General features: G+C 40.0%; 1 protein-coding gene across 4 annotated transcripts; it reads right to left on the bottom strand.

The window, feature by feature from the left end:
* Positions 1 to 5,840: 5,840 nt before the first annotated feature.
* Positions 5,841 to 16,578, bottom strand: PRPH (peripherin). Of its 4 annotated transcripts, none has more exons than XM_072135121.1 (9): positions 15,926 to 16,578; positions 13,025 to 13,085; positions 11,337 to 11,432; positions 10,114 to 10,278; positions 9,638 to 9,763; positions 8,729 to 8,949; positions 7,790 to 7,839; positions 7,505 to 7,584; positions 5,841 to 7,079 (listed from the first exon to the last, which is right to left on the bottom strand). In XM_072135121.1, the coding sequence occupies exons 1-9, from the start codon at positions 16,435 to 16,437 to the stop codon at positions 7,032 to 7,034; spliced, it is 1,359 nt and encodes a 452-aa protein (XP_071991222.1). In that variant the 5' UTR covers positions 16,438 to 16,578; the 3' UTR covers positions 5,841 to 7,031. The 4 variants fall into 4 exon arrangements, with proteins under 4 accessions (XP_071991222.1, XP_071991221.1, XP_071991219.1 ...); XM_072135120.1 differs by having other exon boundaries at positions 7,505 to 7,587; XM_072135118.1 differs by having other exon boundaries at positions 5,841 to 7,082; positions 7,505 to 7,587; positions 15,926 to 16,577.
* Between the last annotated feature and the right edge of the window lie 248 nt (positions 16,579 to 16,826).

Genomic DNA, 16,826 nt, shown 5'->3' on the forward strand with positions numbered 1-16,826 from the left:
ATTTTTGTAAATGTATGAAAACATTATAAAACCTATACAAATTTGGTATCCCCTTAATCGTACCGACCCAAAGAATAAAGTAGACATGTCATTTGGGGTGCACAGTGAAAGACGTAATATCCAAGCCCACAAGAAAATGGCGCAAATGCGGTTTTTCACCATTTTCACTGCATTTGGAATTTTTTTCCCGCTTCCGAGTACATAGCATGGAATATTTAATACCATCACTATGAAGTGCAATTTGTTACGCAGAAAACAAGCCGTCACACAGCTCTTTAGGTGTAAAAATAAAAAAGTTATCGATTTTTGAAGGTGGGGAGTGAAAAATGGACAAGAAAAAACAGTAAAGGACCGGTCCTTAACCAGTTAAAGCATGTGTATGTAAAAGCAATGTGAATTCAATGTTTGGATGTTTTGCACATTGCGTTTACATTACATTAACATCACATTGATTTAAACCACATTTATGTGAAAGCAATGTGAATACAATGGGGGTCATTTACTAAGGGCCCGATTCGCGTTTTCCCGACGTGTTACCCGAATATTTCTGATTTGCGCCGATTTTCCCTGTATTGCCCTTGGATTTTGGCGCAAGCGATCGGATTGTGTCGCATCGGCGCCGGCATGCGCGTGACGGAAATCGGGGGAGGCGTGGCCGAACGATAACCCGACGGATTCGGAAAAACCGCCGCATTTAAAACAATAAAAGTGTTGCTCGGGACGCGCTTACCTTCACTTGGTCCGGCTCGGTGAAGTTGAGTGCGTTCAGATGCTTTTCAGCGCAGCGCCACCTGGTGGACGGCAGAGGAACTACCTTGATGAATCCCGGCCGGACCCGAATCCACCGCAGAGAACGCGCCGCTGGATCGCGAACGGACCAGGTAAGTAAATCTGCTCCAATGGTCTACATTTACTAAGAACAGTGCAAATTGCACAATGTGCAGTTTGCCTGTGTATAGTGCAGAGGGCGCCGTACTTCTTGAATCTGGCGCCCACTGCACTTCTCCGACAGAGTGCACCACTTATTTTGATGCACCTTTAATAAGGCGTACAACACAACTATGTGGGACTTTGCATGTTAAATTTGTCACACAGTCCAACTGAGCACCAGAACGCCCCCTTCAATGCAGAAATTTGTGTTGCATGATGCCTAGGGGAGGGAGGGCGCAATATGAGGGAGGGAAGGGCAGCCATGCAGAAAGGGCAGCAGATAAAGCCATGAAGATCACGAGAGCAAAACTGCATGTACAGAATGTCCTGGAGACAGAGCTACAGAAAATTACAGGTGGGGAATTACTTACCTACAAAAAAACATATTGATCAAACATATTCCATTGCATATTTTTCTTTGTTTTTTACTGTATTTTATGACTGACACAGTGTAACAGGCCAGAGTACATATTACTAAGCTGGGGGGATGTATATGGGGTACAGTATATTACTAAGCTGGGGGGCTGTATATGGGATACAGTATATTACTAAGCTGGGAGGCTGTATATGGGGTACAGTATATTACTAAGCTGGGAGGCTGTATGTGGGGTACAGTATATTACTAAGCTGGGGGGATGTATATGGGATACAGTATATTACTAAGCTGGGGGGCTGTATATGGGATACAGTATATTACTAGGCTGGGGGGCTGTATATGGGATACAGTATATTACTAAGCTGCAAGGGCTGTATATGGGGTACAGTATATTACTAAGCTGGTGCTGTGTATGGGATACAGTATATTACTAAGCTGGGGGGCTGTATATGGGATACAGTATATTACTAAGCTGGGGGGCTGTATATGGGATACAGTATATTACTAGGCTGGGGGGCTGTATATGGGATACAGTATATTACTAAGCTGCAAGGGCTGTATATGGGGTACAGTATATTACTAAGCTGCGGGGGCTGTATATGGGATACAGTATATTCAGGGCAGCCATCAGGAAATTCGGGGCCCCATACAGCAAAAGTGTCTGGGCCCCAACACACCCCAAAATCGAACAAGCCTCCTGCCCCCCGCAGTGACCTTTCACAAACAGGGTTTGAGGCCTGTTGCTACGACAAGGCACACTCTTCTGGCCCCAGCCACAAAATATATTTACAAAAAGGAAAAGGCTGCTCCGGTCTTCTTCTCGTTCTCTTGCGCGCGCCTTCTTCTCCTGCAGACAGTGTGTGATCCCGCGAGACCTGTGACCCAGCACTGGATCTCGCGGGATCACACAGCCAGCCCAGGAGGAAGCGCGCAGAGACCGACGCGACGCTGGCGGCAGGGTAAGCATGAAAGAACTGTACGCAGCGCACTGCGCACTTAACCCCTTCACGACTTGGCCTTTTTTAGTTTTTTCACTTCCATTTTTCACTCCCCACCTTCAAAAATCTATAACTTTTTTATTTTTCCACATAAAGAGCTGTGTTATGGCTTATTTTCTGCGTAACAAATTGCACTTTGCAGTGACGGTATTCAATATTCCATGGCGCGTACTGGGAAGCGGGAAAAAAATTACAAATGCAGTGAAAATGGTGAAAAAACACATTTGCAACACTTTCATGTGGGCTTGGATTTTACAGCTTTCACTGTGTGCCACAAATTACATGTCTAATTTATTCTTTGGGTCGGTACGATCACGTGGATACCAAATTTGTATAGGTTTTATAATGTTTTCATACATTTAAAAAAATTAAAACCTCCTGTACAAAATTTTTTTTTTGATTTTGCCAACTTCTGGCGGCAATAACTTTTTCATACTTTGGTGTACGGAGCTGTGGGTGGTGTCATTTTTTGCGACTTTTGATGTCGTTTTCATTGCTATCATTTTTAGGACTGTGCAACCTTTTGATCACTTTTTATTAATTTTTTTATATTTTCCAAAATGGCAAAAAAATGTCATTTTTGACTTTGGACGCTATTTTCCGTTACGAGGTTAAACGCAGTGAAAAACCGTAATTATATTTTGATAGATCGGACATTTTCGGACGCGGCGATACCTAATGTGTTTATGATTTTTACTGTTTATTAATATTAATATCAGTTCTAGGGAAAGGGGGGTGATTTGAATTTTTAGGTTTTTTTATTATAATTTTTTTTTTTTAAACTTTTTTTTACTTTTACTTTTACTATTTTTCAGACTTCCTAGGGTACTTTAACCCTAAGTTGTCTGATCGATCCTACCATATGCTGCCATACTGCAATATGGCAGTATATGGGGATTTTACTCCTCATTCATTACAATGTGCTGATAGCACATTGTAATGAATGGGTTAAAACGAGACTGCTTCGGGCCTTCGTGAGACCCGAAGCTGTCATGGCAACGGATCACCGCTCCCCGTGACGTCATCGGGGAGCGGCGATCCACGGCAAGATGGCGGCGCCCATGCGGCGCCATCTTTTTGGAGCCTCCGGCAGCATTGCCGGCGGCGATCTCCGTGAAAGCACCCGCGATCGGTGCTAGCACCGATCGCGGGTGTTACCGGTAAGCCTTTGCTGCAATATGCAGCAAAGACTTACCGGCTATGGAGAGGGCTCGGCCCGCGAGCCCTCTCCATGTACCGGGACCCGGCGCGCGCGGCGCGCGGCGGGAAGGGGTTAACCAGCGGCCCCCGGCGCCTCCACCCCACACATATTGTGCAGCACAGACCGCACAGTCTGCGGCCCACCGGCCGGGCCCCCCCCCCCCCCCCTAGTGTCTTAGAGTCCGGGCCCCATAGGGCAGTACCAGTTGTACTGCCCTATCGGCGGCCCTGAGTATATTACTAAGCTGGGGGGGGCTGTATATGGGATACAGTATATTACTAAGCTGGGAGGCTGTATATGGGATACAGTATATTACTAAGCTGCAGGGGCTGTATATGGGATACAGTATATTACTAAGCTGGGAGGCTGTATATGGGATACAGTATATTACTAAGCTGGGGGGCTGTATATGGGATACAGTATATTACTAAGCTGCAAGGGCTGTATATGGGGTACAGTATATTACTAAGCTGCGGGGGCTGTATATGGGATACAGTATATTACTAAGCTGGGGGGGCTGTATATGGGATACAGTATATTACTAAGCTGGGGGGCTGTATATGGGATACAGTATATTACTAAGCTGGGGGGCTGTATATGGGATACAATATATTACTAAGCTGCAGGGGCTGTATATCGGGTACAGTATATTACTAAGCTGGGGGGCTGTATATGTGGGCCAAGATTTTATTTAAGCTGTAGGGGATCTTTATATGGGAGCTGTATATAATTTAATTGGGGGGTGAATAACGAGGCCTTTAAATATATGAGAGCAGGGATATATAAAAATAAATTTATTTTATATATATATATATATATATATATATATATATATATATATATATATATATTCATTAGGGGGTGCTATATATTTATTAGTTATAGGATACAGATTACTTTGCATCATGTAAACCAAATATTGGGGGGGGGCAGGGTCTGTATTAATAAATTGGGGGTGTTGTATATTGATTGGTGCTGTGCATGCTATAATTCCAGTAGACTAATATATATATAATGAAGGGATGTGTTATATGTGGGGAGAGTGCGGTCAGTTGTGTTGTGAGGGGTATATATTATTTAGGAGCACAGTGTTGTTATCCAGGAGACTTTATACTGTAAGTGACTGTGGGATTTTTAGGGGCGCCGGGTGGAGATGCTGCGCGGAGCTGAAGATATCTGGCCATGAATTCAGCCTTGATACGTCATGGATTGGAGAACCCAGAATAAAGTTCTACTGATGGAAGAGATTGTCATCTATATGCCTCTCAGATCCTGTAGCCAGTCACACAGTGTCAGGGAGCTGTTGTTAATTGTTAGTAACATTTTCAGCATTTACTTAACAGGGAGCGGGGGGGGGGGGGGGGTGACAGCATTTTAATATTCGCCTCAGGCAGCAAATATGCTAGAATCGGCCCTGAGTACATCCCTAGCCAAGATTATACCCAGGGTTCATTCCCACATTGAGGCGGAAGGCTGTTCATGTAACGGGGCAGGACTGTGCCACATTTATTCTACGCAAGGCCCTGCCACCCCGTCCCCGTGCCAGCCCAGTCCAGGCCAACAGCTCCCTGCTCGGCCATCCACGCCCCCTCACAGAGAGGGCTAAATAGGCGCAAGTGCTAGCAATCAGGTGGCATTTGCAATTATTTCAGGGCCTCATGATAAATATGCCCCATAGACTTCTATTGCCTTCCGTTATCCGCATTCGTGAAAAAAACCCGCCAGGTTTCACATTTTTTTCTACAGACAACAGATCAGTGAAAAGAAAGCCAATGTAAAAACACCCAGTGAAACCAATGGCTCTGTGAGGCATCCATGAAAATCACTGCTCACAGATGTGAAAATCAACCCCAATGTGAAAGAGCCCTTATCTATATTGTATATCAGTGGTGCCCTTTTTTCTTAATTCTGCCTGTGATGATCATGAGATAATTGATGTGAAGTGATCCCTACAGAGTAGTCAGGCACAGACCGTTATGAGACATAATGACCATATAAAACCTGCAAGTTTACGGGATTATTTCTAAAATGTATGAAGCAGATCTGCAGTTTCACCATAGACACTTGCAGTTTTCATAGGTATTGCTTAAAGCGCAAGCGGGGAAAAAAGCAAACTTTGTATTTTACTTTATTTAGGATCAAAGCTACTTTCTTACCATTTTCTTCTCCTTGGTAAATGATTAGCATTTTTTTTACATGTATATAAAACAAGTTGACAAATGTATATAAAAGTATGTTAGTGATGTACATTATAAAAGCATGTACATTACTAAAATACTATATGACGGATACCTTTCACTACAATAACAAGACATAAAGTGACCTGACGCCAGTGTTTAGTTGCTGCAAATGATTTATTAGCTGGTTAAGCAGACATGGCACATGTACAGTACATTGCTACAATGCTAAGGGGTTGTGTCCCATTCAATACAGACAGGAAGGAAATATATAGCACCAAAGTCTCTTTACCGCTATCTTTTCTTTAAGCTTTTCCTGTTCCGGGTAGCAGCCAGTGCATATAACCAACCAGTGAGCTTACATATGGAGACCATCATAATAGCCATTCCCCTATACCTATGATACTGAGGAGTTGCATCTAGACCAATGTTTTCCTTCTTTCCTTATTCTTTCCTAATGTTATTAATGTTGCGTATCATTATAACAATATTGCAGAAAGTTTGGTTACATTTGAATCTTGGCCAAATATTCTCAGGAGATGAGGAAATTAACAGGAAAATGCATCATATCATATTCACATGATCCTTTTGAGGGCCTTATATACATCCCCATTGATGGCTATGGCGAGCCGGTGGTGGCATGGTGCTGGCTCTTCAGCGTGCCAGGAGAGAATATGTTTGTGTGAATGTAGCCTAGGATTGAGGCCATGTTCTAATCAGCCATATTGTTTCTAGATATCTTTCTACCTCAGAAACATATTTAAAGTTATTTCTGTCCTAATAATCGGTGTGAATTTTATATATATATCTGTGTAACGTTATAATACATATGTATGTATATAATGAGTCAGTATTATTGTCAGGTTATGTCCTTTGGATATTGTGGGTGTCACATATATACCTATTTGCAGCCATTATCAGAATGCAGAAAACAGATCCTCTCTGCAATGACCATGGTTCCATGTTTTTCTGTATACAAAAGTTATGAGCAAAGCTGTACCCACCCATGCTGCCCCATTGCGCTGCTATGTGATCCTCACTCCTCTGTAAACCACTCGGTTGGGTATCTGAATGAATCATTGTCTCTGCTAGAGAAGACTTGTCTACAGAGTCTACCTCCAGAAAGTACCATACAACATAATAAGAAACACAATCTGGGACATAGGCACTTAAGACATATTTTACAACAACAGAAATCAAGACTGATGACACCAGAAAGCCACCACATACATGACATTCATAATGAAATTGGTCACTCATTTAGTATAGCACAGGCTCCTCTTTTTTAGGTGTGTGATATTTAGGGTTATTACATGGGTGCCGGGTTTCTTAGAGCTTATGATGTCATTTTACTTCTCCCCTTCAGAAGACTGCTCCTTCCTGGATTCAGTCACTACCTGCTGTATGGAAAGATAATAATGTTATATATATGTGCAATAGATACACAGCAAAAGCAGAAAATCACTACACTCTCCAAAGGTCATGCAGGGAATGTCCCAACAGCCCCCTTTTCTGTGGTTAAAAAAACAATCTCTATTTTTAAAGGCACCATTAAGGGTTGTGTATTGTGAATACATAGTAGAGCAGCTCTGCCGGGTATTGCACATGAATCGGAAGCTGCACACGGGAAATGGGATAAATGAATGCGATTTAATGAGAAGTGAAAGCGGTCAATTGGTGGGGGCTCTTGGTGTTCAACACCTACTGATATTAAAATCAACAGCTATGTGGCTGTGAAGGGAACTATTCTACGTGATGGGAGCTGTGATCCTAGGCACGGCAGTCATGAGGTTCACTAGTATTTTTTCGCAGTAGAGCTTACCTCTCCATCTCGAGTCTCAATGGTTTTAATTACAACGGTTTTCCTAGTGTGAACTTCTGAGCCATGATCTAATTCAGGAGCTGCTGAGAAATAAGAAGAAAATCACGCTTCAGTACTTAAATGGTAACGTTCCAAAAATATAAATCTTCCAAAATTTAGCAGTTATTGGGACAAGCTCCTCTGCCTTGCTGGTGTTGCGCTTCTATACACAATTGAAATGCAGCATGTGAACTCAACCTGAAATATTTGAAATTTTGGAAATACACCTGAAAGACTTTCACCTACCCGGGCTTTTAATGCTGAGAGAGGTCATTGAATGAATCGGTACAACGATCCTGAAAAAGGGAAAAGCTTTTATGAAAAGTCATGTATATAAAAGATATGAATACAATTATGTCTATAAATTCTATCCTTTTAGGGTATATGTGACATGGGTCCCCTCAGAATTGCCATAAATGAATCTCCTCCTCCCTGCTAGTTTTCTTGCTTCTCCAACCCACACACCACTTTAGGCCGGAAGCGGGTTGCACGGAGGGTGGGACCGCCAGATTTATAGTATGGAAAACCGGCGGAGACTATAGCAAAAAATTCTGCCAGGTCAAACCTAGTGTTAGGTCCGATCTAGCAGAGTTTGCTCCTGTATTTCCTAAGAGGCCAGAGCCAGCTGGGGAAATTTTAAGACAGACATTCAAAGCGCCAATCTTAATTAATTCCTCCCAGCGTTGTAGGGTGGGCTGGAGACAGATGAGGAAAGGACCTGGGCCATGATGAATGACCACTGGAATCAGTGGAAACTGATTTGATATTTTAGATCTGTGTGACTGGAATGGGCCTTTCTGATAGGAACAAGAACCTCAAATAGAAGGTTTATTGTGTCTGCAGACATGTACAGTAAATCTGAAACTTATGAACTTAAAGGGGTTTTCCCACAAAGCAAAGTTAGTTGAGAGTACGTGTCATGATTTATACTATGAACATGACCAGTTAAGTTTTTCAATGTATTTTAACTCACTGCAAAAAAGTGATAAAAGGTGAAACTAAACCACATGGGGGAAAAGGTAACATAATATTAAGAATGTCTTCTGATTGCAATATTGTTGTTCTGTGCTGTAACATAACATAACTGAACGTTTCACAAAAATGTATGTGCTCTGTAGGTATGTGTATATTATTATCTAATATATCCCCCCATAATATTTAATGAACAGATGCATCAATCTTCACCTGCTTTCTTCTCCTTCAAGCAGTTTTCTATAAGTTGCAATCTCGATATCTAATGCCATCTTCACATTAAGGAGGTCTTGGTATTCTCTCAAGTGACGCGCCATTTCCTCTTTCATATGCTGCACCTCCTGCTCCAAACGTGCAATCGAATCCTGGTAATTCATTGCTTCTAAACCAAATTGTTCTTCCATGTCCTTCATTTGACGGAGCAGAGCTTCATTCTATGCAGGAAAGTAAACCATGCATTCATCATAACACACAGAGGACAAACAATGAGCAGCCTCTGTAATGTTGTACAGTCAGTTTGGGCAAAAATAAAGTAAATGTACAAACAATGATGAAGAAAAGAAAAACATATCACACCTTAAGGCCACTTTCATATGCCACTATTTTGCCATGTATTTTCAATACACTTTAGATGAGAAAACAACATGTGGAACTTACACCAAGAAATGTAATTATTCCATGTTTTAGACCAACTACCAATTTTGGCTTACGATACTGCAGCAAAATGCTGCCATGAAAAAGTGTCCTAATCTGTGTTTATAGGTGCTTGTGTTCCAGAGTTTGAACTCAGAACCAATCCCTGCAAATGTTATGGGCTTATCTATCTTTGTTGCTCTGTATTAAACTGCTTTTCTATTGACTAGGTGGCTATTCCTGTACAGCAACGCAAGTAGCAAGCCGTGCATGCACAGTGAGCGGCCGGAGGACTGGATTAAATTAAATGTGAATGTCCCTTTAAGGATCTTACATATTTACTAGACATATAGATTCCTTATATACCATACATAACTAGGACTATGGCTTGTTTTACCTATTACAATTATGGTTGGCGGTTTACTCCATAAAACCAGCAGAAATTTTTGGTAATTGCTTAAAAGAGACTGGATGACAAAATCTACTTACTGTTCCTTTAAGTCCATCAATCTCACAGGTCAAGCTGTGGATCTGTCGCCGGGATTCATTCATCTCCTGCTTGGCTTGACGCAATGCCTCATTATTGCGATTTGCAGCAGTAGACAAGTCAGTAAACTATAGAGTAAAAAACACATGCTAATTTTGTACATGCAATGCCTAGTGATCTTACTTTTTATAACTAACTAACTAATAATACTATAATAATAATTTATATAATACTTTTTATAACTAACTAACTAACATTACTTATATGTTAGGATGAATGAGATTACTAAAAATGAAGCTCCAATGTTGCCAAAGACATTGTTATAAAAGTTGTTGTACTATTGAATTCTATGTTTCATACAAATATCAGTCTGTTTTATACTAGGAAGCTACAGATCTCGGGAATTTGCTCTAGTTGAAGATGGATAATCATTATTTTATTGAGCTGTTATTACAGCTGAGCGACCTTCTCCATTTACCTTGGATTTGTACCACTCCTCAGATTCTTGAAGATTCTTGGCAGCAATGTTCTCATATTGACTGCGAATTTCCCGAAGAGCAGAGGTCAAGTCTGGCTGCTTTGTTGCTTCAATTTCCATATGAATTGGTTGTACTTGTACAGAGACTTGCACATCTTGGATTTCCTGTGTTGAGATCATTATTGTATTAAATTTGTTGTTATTCTTTTAATATTAATAGTGAATAAAATTTAATTGACGTTCATTTGGCTCCATTCACATTTTATTTTATAATTTTTTGATATACACTTACAGTGGATTGTTAAAAAGTATCCAACTATATGCTTATACAGTGGGATGCATCTTCTTATGCTGCACATACCCCTCTATCCATAGATAGGGAGTGAAGATCGGCAGGGGGCACTGATTAGCTGCTGCTCATGCTCAGTGTCTCCCTTTTGACATAACTGTCAATATATATAAACAGTTATGTCACTGGGGCACTCACAAAGCCTCAGCTAAACAGGGTATAGCAGTAGAAGCCATGCTTTACCCAAAAGACAAAGGGGTACATTTATCATATGACTTTGTGTGCCAGCATATGAAGTTCTGCCCCACCGTCCTCCTGGTGTATCCACCAGCTGGCTACGCTGGAATACAATTGTAGAATTGCGCTATGACCAGCGACCATTTAGACTGGAACAGTCGCAGGCAATAGAGATTAGCCAGGAACGGGGCAGGAAGTCCTGCATGTGTCGCTTCCCCGCTCAGGTCCACCGGAGTTCACCTTCTTCTTCGTGGTGCACGTAAGTGCTTGGGCTTGCGACACAATTTCAATCTTAAATCCCGCGCTCAGTCCGAATCAACCCCATTTCTGTCGCATGAAAGCCAGCACAGCTGCGCCAAAATCCGATAGAGTGAGACACAATCCCCAGCTAAATACCTGTCACAGAAGCGCAAATCCCGAAAATTTTGAAAATCCGATGAAAGTGCGATCCGTGGACCCTTAGTAAATAAGCCACTATGGATCCACTATGCTGTTAATATAAATCGCCCCAGATTACCCTGTGGCAGTTTTACTTTATCCAACATGCAGTTTCCCCGGACAAAATTTCACCCTAACCTTAACAGCTAGCAATCTTTTTTTTCTGGAAGCACAACTACTAACAATGTTTCACCTTACTAAAAAGCTGGTGCCATTCAAAAACTAAAATCCCTGCTTTCAATGAATACTGCAAACTTACCTCTTCATGGAGTTTTTTAAGAAATTCTATTTCATCCATTAGAGATTCAATTTTCCTTTCAAGTTCCAAACGAGAGAGGGTTGCATCATCTACATCCTGTCAGATAATAACGAAATTAGTAATACATTGCAGTCAGATGTATTTACACATATTATACTTATGATTTACAATTCATTTTATTTTTGACTAATTAAAACCAGATAGCAACAGATTGTTTTTTATTGTTCTAAATCTAGCTCTTCCTTGGTGGTTGAGAGTTCATTTAGTGGTTGATCTCCCTTCAGGTCTCACACTAGGCACCGGGCCCGGATGACAGCTAGACCTTTGTCTGCACCCTTTCTATGACACAGCTGGTGTAATGATGTCACCTTGTGTCATAAGGAGGCAGCAGGAAGAGGATTCTTAATTATGAACATTGAATTTAATTCTTTCCCCAAGAAAAGACTATAACAAAACACATTAGTCATGCTCAACCCTCTCAGGTCATTCTCATTGTCATTATCAACAGGGTTCCAAGATCAGTAAAAATACAAGATATGCCCTAAACATGTAGCTCTAGACTTGAAATTCAGTGCTAAACACCACACGCAGTAATATATATATATATATATATATATATATATATATATATATATATACACATATATTTGAGTAACAAAAACTCAATATGAATGAGTATGAGTTGGCTTAGATTCTCACCAAAAAATGTACTTGGTGCAATTTTTTTGAATTTGGTGAATGTATAATTCCACTAACAAATTTGTTTAATTGCATCATCATTCTGTTTCTATAGTAAAAGTGTCATTTATGTCACTATCATTTTCACTGTCCCATTGTATAATAAACTATTAAGCAATACGTTAGGGGACCATCTGAATTATACATCTCCACTGGTACAAGACACATTTTTAAGTACCCAAGGTTTAGAAGACAATAACTTTTCTCTTTCTTTTTTATCCAAATAATTCTTTGTCGCCTTTGCTATTTTTCCTTTTTAAGCCAGTGAAATGATATGAAGAAATTAATGAAAAACTGTATCTTTTACATTTATTCTATAACACAAAGTGCTACTAAAATACTTTTTAAAATACATTTCCACCTCCATTATAGTCTTCTTTATATAGGGGTGTCACTGGGGGTATGTATCAGTGTGGGCAGAGCTAGAAGCCTTGATCTACATAAGTGTTATATTTCTTTAAATTTTTTAACTAGACTTTTGCACACTGTCCAGTAGGTAAGGAATGTACAGGGATCAACTGTTTCTGACTTTTTAATGGGAAGTCAGACTGTCAGTGACCCCCTTCCCTGTATTTACACAATCTCCCTGCAGCTGAAAAATCAGACAGTCTCATGGAGTTTCAAGATGACCCATCAGCAGTCAGCATGAGATAAGATTTTAAAAGGTGACGTAATCCAAAACAGCGCCCTCTTGTGATGCAGGAAAGCATGCTAATTCACCAAGCACAAAAGTGACTAAAATTTCTATACAATGAAATCCTGCATTTAAAAAATTATTATGCATTTTTTTTTCTTTTTTACCATAAAAAGAGTTTTAAAATTATTATGTATGCATGTTTTATTACATAGCAAGTAATAACATTATTCACTAACCGCTGTGATAATATATAAAATAAATTACAGTAAAAAAAACATTAATAGTGATAGAATAACTGTGCTGAATCACTTACCTTCCTGAATAGAACTAAATTGTTCTCAGCATCTTCTCTCTTGTGAACTTCTTCATCTAGTCTATAGGAGAAATAAATGGACAATATAAAGTGTATATCTTATTTTTATGATATACTTTTCTCATATGCTAATGCTTGCGTCTAGAACAGACAGTCTGGCTGGACATCTGCCATATCTTCAAGGAGAAACTCTCTGCCACACCCTTAAAGTGATGAGTAATGGTCAGTCTGGCCACAAAGGAAAGAATGTAGTGATCAATGAGGACTGGTACCTTATACAATCGCCATATGTCACTGGTCTATATGATCTATATGAAACAATCTATATGACCAGTAGGTTAGATAATTGATTTTGATGATGATGTTGTTAACTTTTATTGCATAGTGAGTGGTATTCCAGCTATTTAGTAGATAATACAATATGTTTTATATAAATACCAGATTTGCATTTACTATTGATTGACTGTACACAACACACTGTCTAATCTTTAAGTATTTGCTCATTGTAATCACACATTCTAGCATTATGTAAAGCAGGATACTATGTTAGATTATATGATAATCTGATATTAATGATATTAAACTATTTTATGTTAAAGGACATCTACCACTAGGATGAAGGATTGTAAACCTAAGCACACTTACATGCTGGTGTGTGCCCCCTCTGGCAGGATCTGCTTTTTTTTAGCTTCTTATGCCCTGGTTTTTACAAAAAAAAGCATTTACAATAGATGTTAATGGAGTCTGGAGCCCCTCAGATCTGTTTTCTTAAAAACCAGGGCATAAGAAGCTAAAAAAAAGAGCAGATTCTACCAGAGGGGCACACACCAGCATGTAAGTGTGCTCGGTTTACAATCCTGTATTCTGGTGGTAGATTTCCTGTTAAGAATACAAAAGGTATAACAGGTTGTTTTCATACCTTGCCTGATGTAGGGGTCTGTGCTCTGGATTTTACATTTTTTTTCTAGTTAACTAATTACACAGTGGCGTAACTTGAAAATGATGGTCAAAGTCTTTGCCAGGCCCACGACTATAATGTATGGTTTATAGTACTAGTCTTCTCATATTGTAAAGTGACACCTAATGGGCCCTCTAAACCTCTTGGGCCTGTTGTGACCGCACCCTCTTCACCCCCTCAAGTTATACCGCTGCTGACACGTGTATTTCTCCTATTATACTTTTGTCTTTTTTTAACACAAAAGTATTTCCTGATTCATTGCATTTAGAAATCTACATAGTTCCCCACTTGCTAAATACCACTGATAACAAAGACGGTTGGCACTTTGCCATCACATCCATATTATCTTGCTGTCATTTTTTCAGATGTAATTTCCCTTTATTTATCTTGTTTGGAGTCTTAGATTCTATCAGCTGGAATCCAAAGCGGTCAACAGCCACTTTTGTAACAGCGTTATATATGTCATGGACAATAGGTGTTATCCTTGAGGATATTGTAAGCAATATTCTTTAGACTTCCATGTAAAGGATAGTCTGACTTTACAGCTGGCAGATTCCACCCCTGACTCACTCTTATAACATAGTATAAAAATCCCAGCAGGGAAATTCAATTTAAAGGTAATTTGATACAAATTATTTTCTCAGAACAGAAAATATGTAAGATATAGAAGCAGTGATCATGGAGGCAAATCTTTTGGACTTTTTGTCACTAATCCCATTTATGAAAACTATAGTATAAAGTTATCACGCAACTGCACAGAAAAAAAGGTGAACTAAAGGTTTAGTGTTTTCCTTGCAAATTCCTTGTCTTAACTACACTAATCTGCTCAGAAAAATGCCAGTCCCAGTGGCATAACAATGGCAGAGCTACGGCCATACTTTGTTACCGGCTATTAGTGCATACTAAATGTGTCCTATTCTTCTCAGGAGACTTCTGAGTGACATATTCCATGGGAAAGTTAAGAGAACAAAAGCAGAAAGGCTTCCTTTTTGTTATGAGTTTGCACAAATATACCTACCTAAGACCGCAGAGGTAGGTAGTATCACTATCTTTTATGTTTTTACTGCTTAGGATAAAATGAATATTCTATATAATTGAAAAAAACAGGATATAATTAGGAAAATTGATGGTAAAATTGATGGTTTCAGAAGACTTGATCCAAAAGCTATGTGTCATCAGCAAAAAGAAACAACTTAACTAATTTTCACCTCCAAACATCCAAAATGTTTAATGAGCAAGTGGGAAAATGTTTTGAGCAAAAATAGCTCCAGTGATGAATACATCAAAAAGGTTCTTCAATGGTTTATTAAATATAATACAAACTATATTGGAGAGGGTCATAGAAAGATCCAATACTGAGCCACACCCTATCCATTTTTGCAATGCATACCTGTTGGAGGCGCTCGTTCAACTGTGATATTACATATGTTAATGCTGTTTTATGTGTGATGCATATTACAAGTTCTAAATGAAGACATTATTTGTATGTAATTCTGATTTTGTGTCTAAACAACCTTTTCTAAAAATTGTCTAACATGTTGCACAACTTCCCATGGCAACCAAAACTTGGGTTACTAAGGGAGTAAGTGATTATGCAGAGATTATGGGAATCAGTTTGGATATACATTATGTATATTGTATTTCTCAGCTCTAAAACCAAATAATCCATCTTTATGCAGGTGATATAGAACAAATTGTCAAATTGATTTCTATAAAAAATGAATTCAATTTTTTACATTTTTTTAATTACAGGCACAGGTTGTTCAACCTCATATTGCCTGACTCCATCAGATGGGTTATCATCATTTATTCTAATTCAGAATAAGATGCCACAGGTTACATATTCCTAATAATCCATTTACTGCAGAATACTAGTTTTATATTGCACATTATTTTTCTCAGTCTCTTCGAGACACTTGCCACCCCTGCACCCATCCACTCACCTCTGTTTGAGGAAATTGAGATCTTCTGCAAAGTTGTCCCTTTCTACCTGGATACGGTCCCTGTCCTTGCCTAGAGCATCCAGTTGTCGTCTCAGCTCTCTCAACTCTTGTTGGCAGAGGTCTGCAGCCCTTGTGGGCTCCTTGGACCTTGCTTGGTTGATTTCAGTCACCAGCACAGCATTTTGTTGCTCCAAGTAGCGAACTTTCTCTATGAAACTAGCAAACCGGTCGTTGAGTTCTTGCAGTTCTGCCTTTTCATTGCTGCGTGTGGTCAGGAACTCCTGATTGAGAGCTTCAGCTACGGAGAAGTCCACCCTGTCACTGACTCGAACTGGGGTGCTGGACCTCACCCTGAAGGTGGATGAGGAGCGACTGGAGGGGCCTGGTGAGGGGCTTCCCAAGTGTCTTGAGGTTGACAATCTGGATGAGGTATAGGACACTGGAGATAGAAGAGGAGCCCCAAAAGTGCGTCTGTAAGAAGTGGAAGTGGTCCTTAGTCCAGAGTGACTCATGATGATGAGGGAGATATTGCTGCTCCAAGTTACCTTTAAATTGAAAGCTACAGAAATGCTGTGCACTATGCCTTCTGAGAAGCTGTGGAGAAAGTCTGTGTCTCAAGCAGGCTGCTTTATAAGACCGCATGGAGCATCATTGTGCCCCTCCCTATGGGACCACATAGATCTATTATCCTGGCCTCTGGGAGGAGGGGGCCTGCATCTTCATCCCACCACACCCACACTGTCTGCTGTTGGCCTCTGTGAACATTTTGCTTGCCAAAGGCTGCTAAGATGTAGTTTGGGACTTAGTTCAAGACATTTTACAGGAAATGGACCGATGATGTTGCAGATTTCTGTACCTTGAAATAAAATCTTGCAATACAGTTAGTCATTTTATTGTACAA

This window comes from Engystomops pustulosus, chromosome 2, assembly GCF_040894005.1.
Source record: "Engystomops pustulosus chromosome 2, aEngPut4.maternal, whole genome shotgun sequence".
In the NCBI taxonomy this organism is placed as follows: domain Eukaryota; kingdom Metazoa; phylum Chordata; class Amphibia; order Anura; family Leptodactylidae; genus Engystomops; species Engystomops pustulosus.

Coding starts and splice junctions, on each gene's coding strand:
- PRPH (XM_072135118.1), bottom strand. CDS start 16,437: ATGAGTCACTCTGGACTAAGGACCACTTCCACTTCTTACAGACGCACT. Junction 10,279..11,336: donor TTAAAAAACTCCATGAAGAG/GTAAGTTTGCAG, acceptor ATCTCAACACAG/GAAATCCAAGATGTGCAAGT. Junction 7,588..7,789: donor TCTCAGCATTAAAAGCCCGG/GTAGGTGAAAGT, acceptor CTTATTTCTCAG/CAGCTCCTGAATTAGATCAT.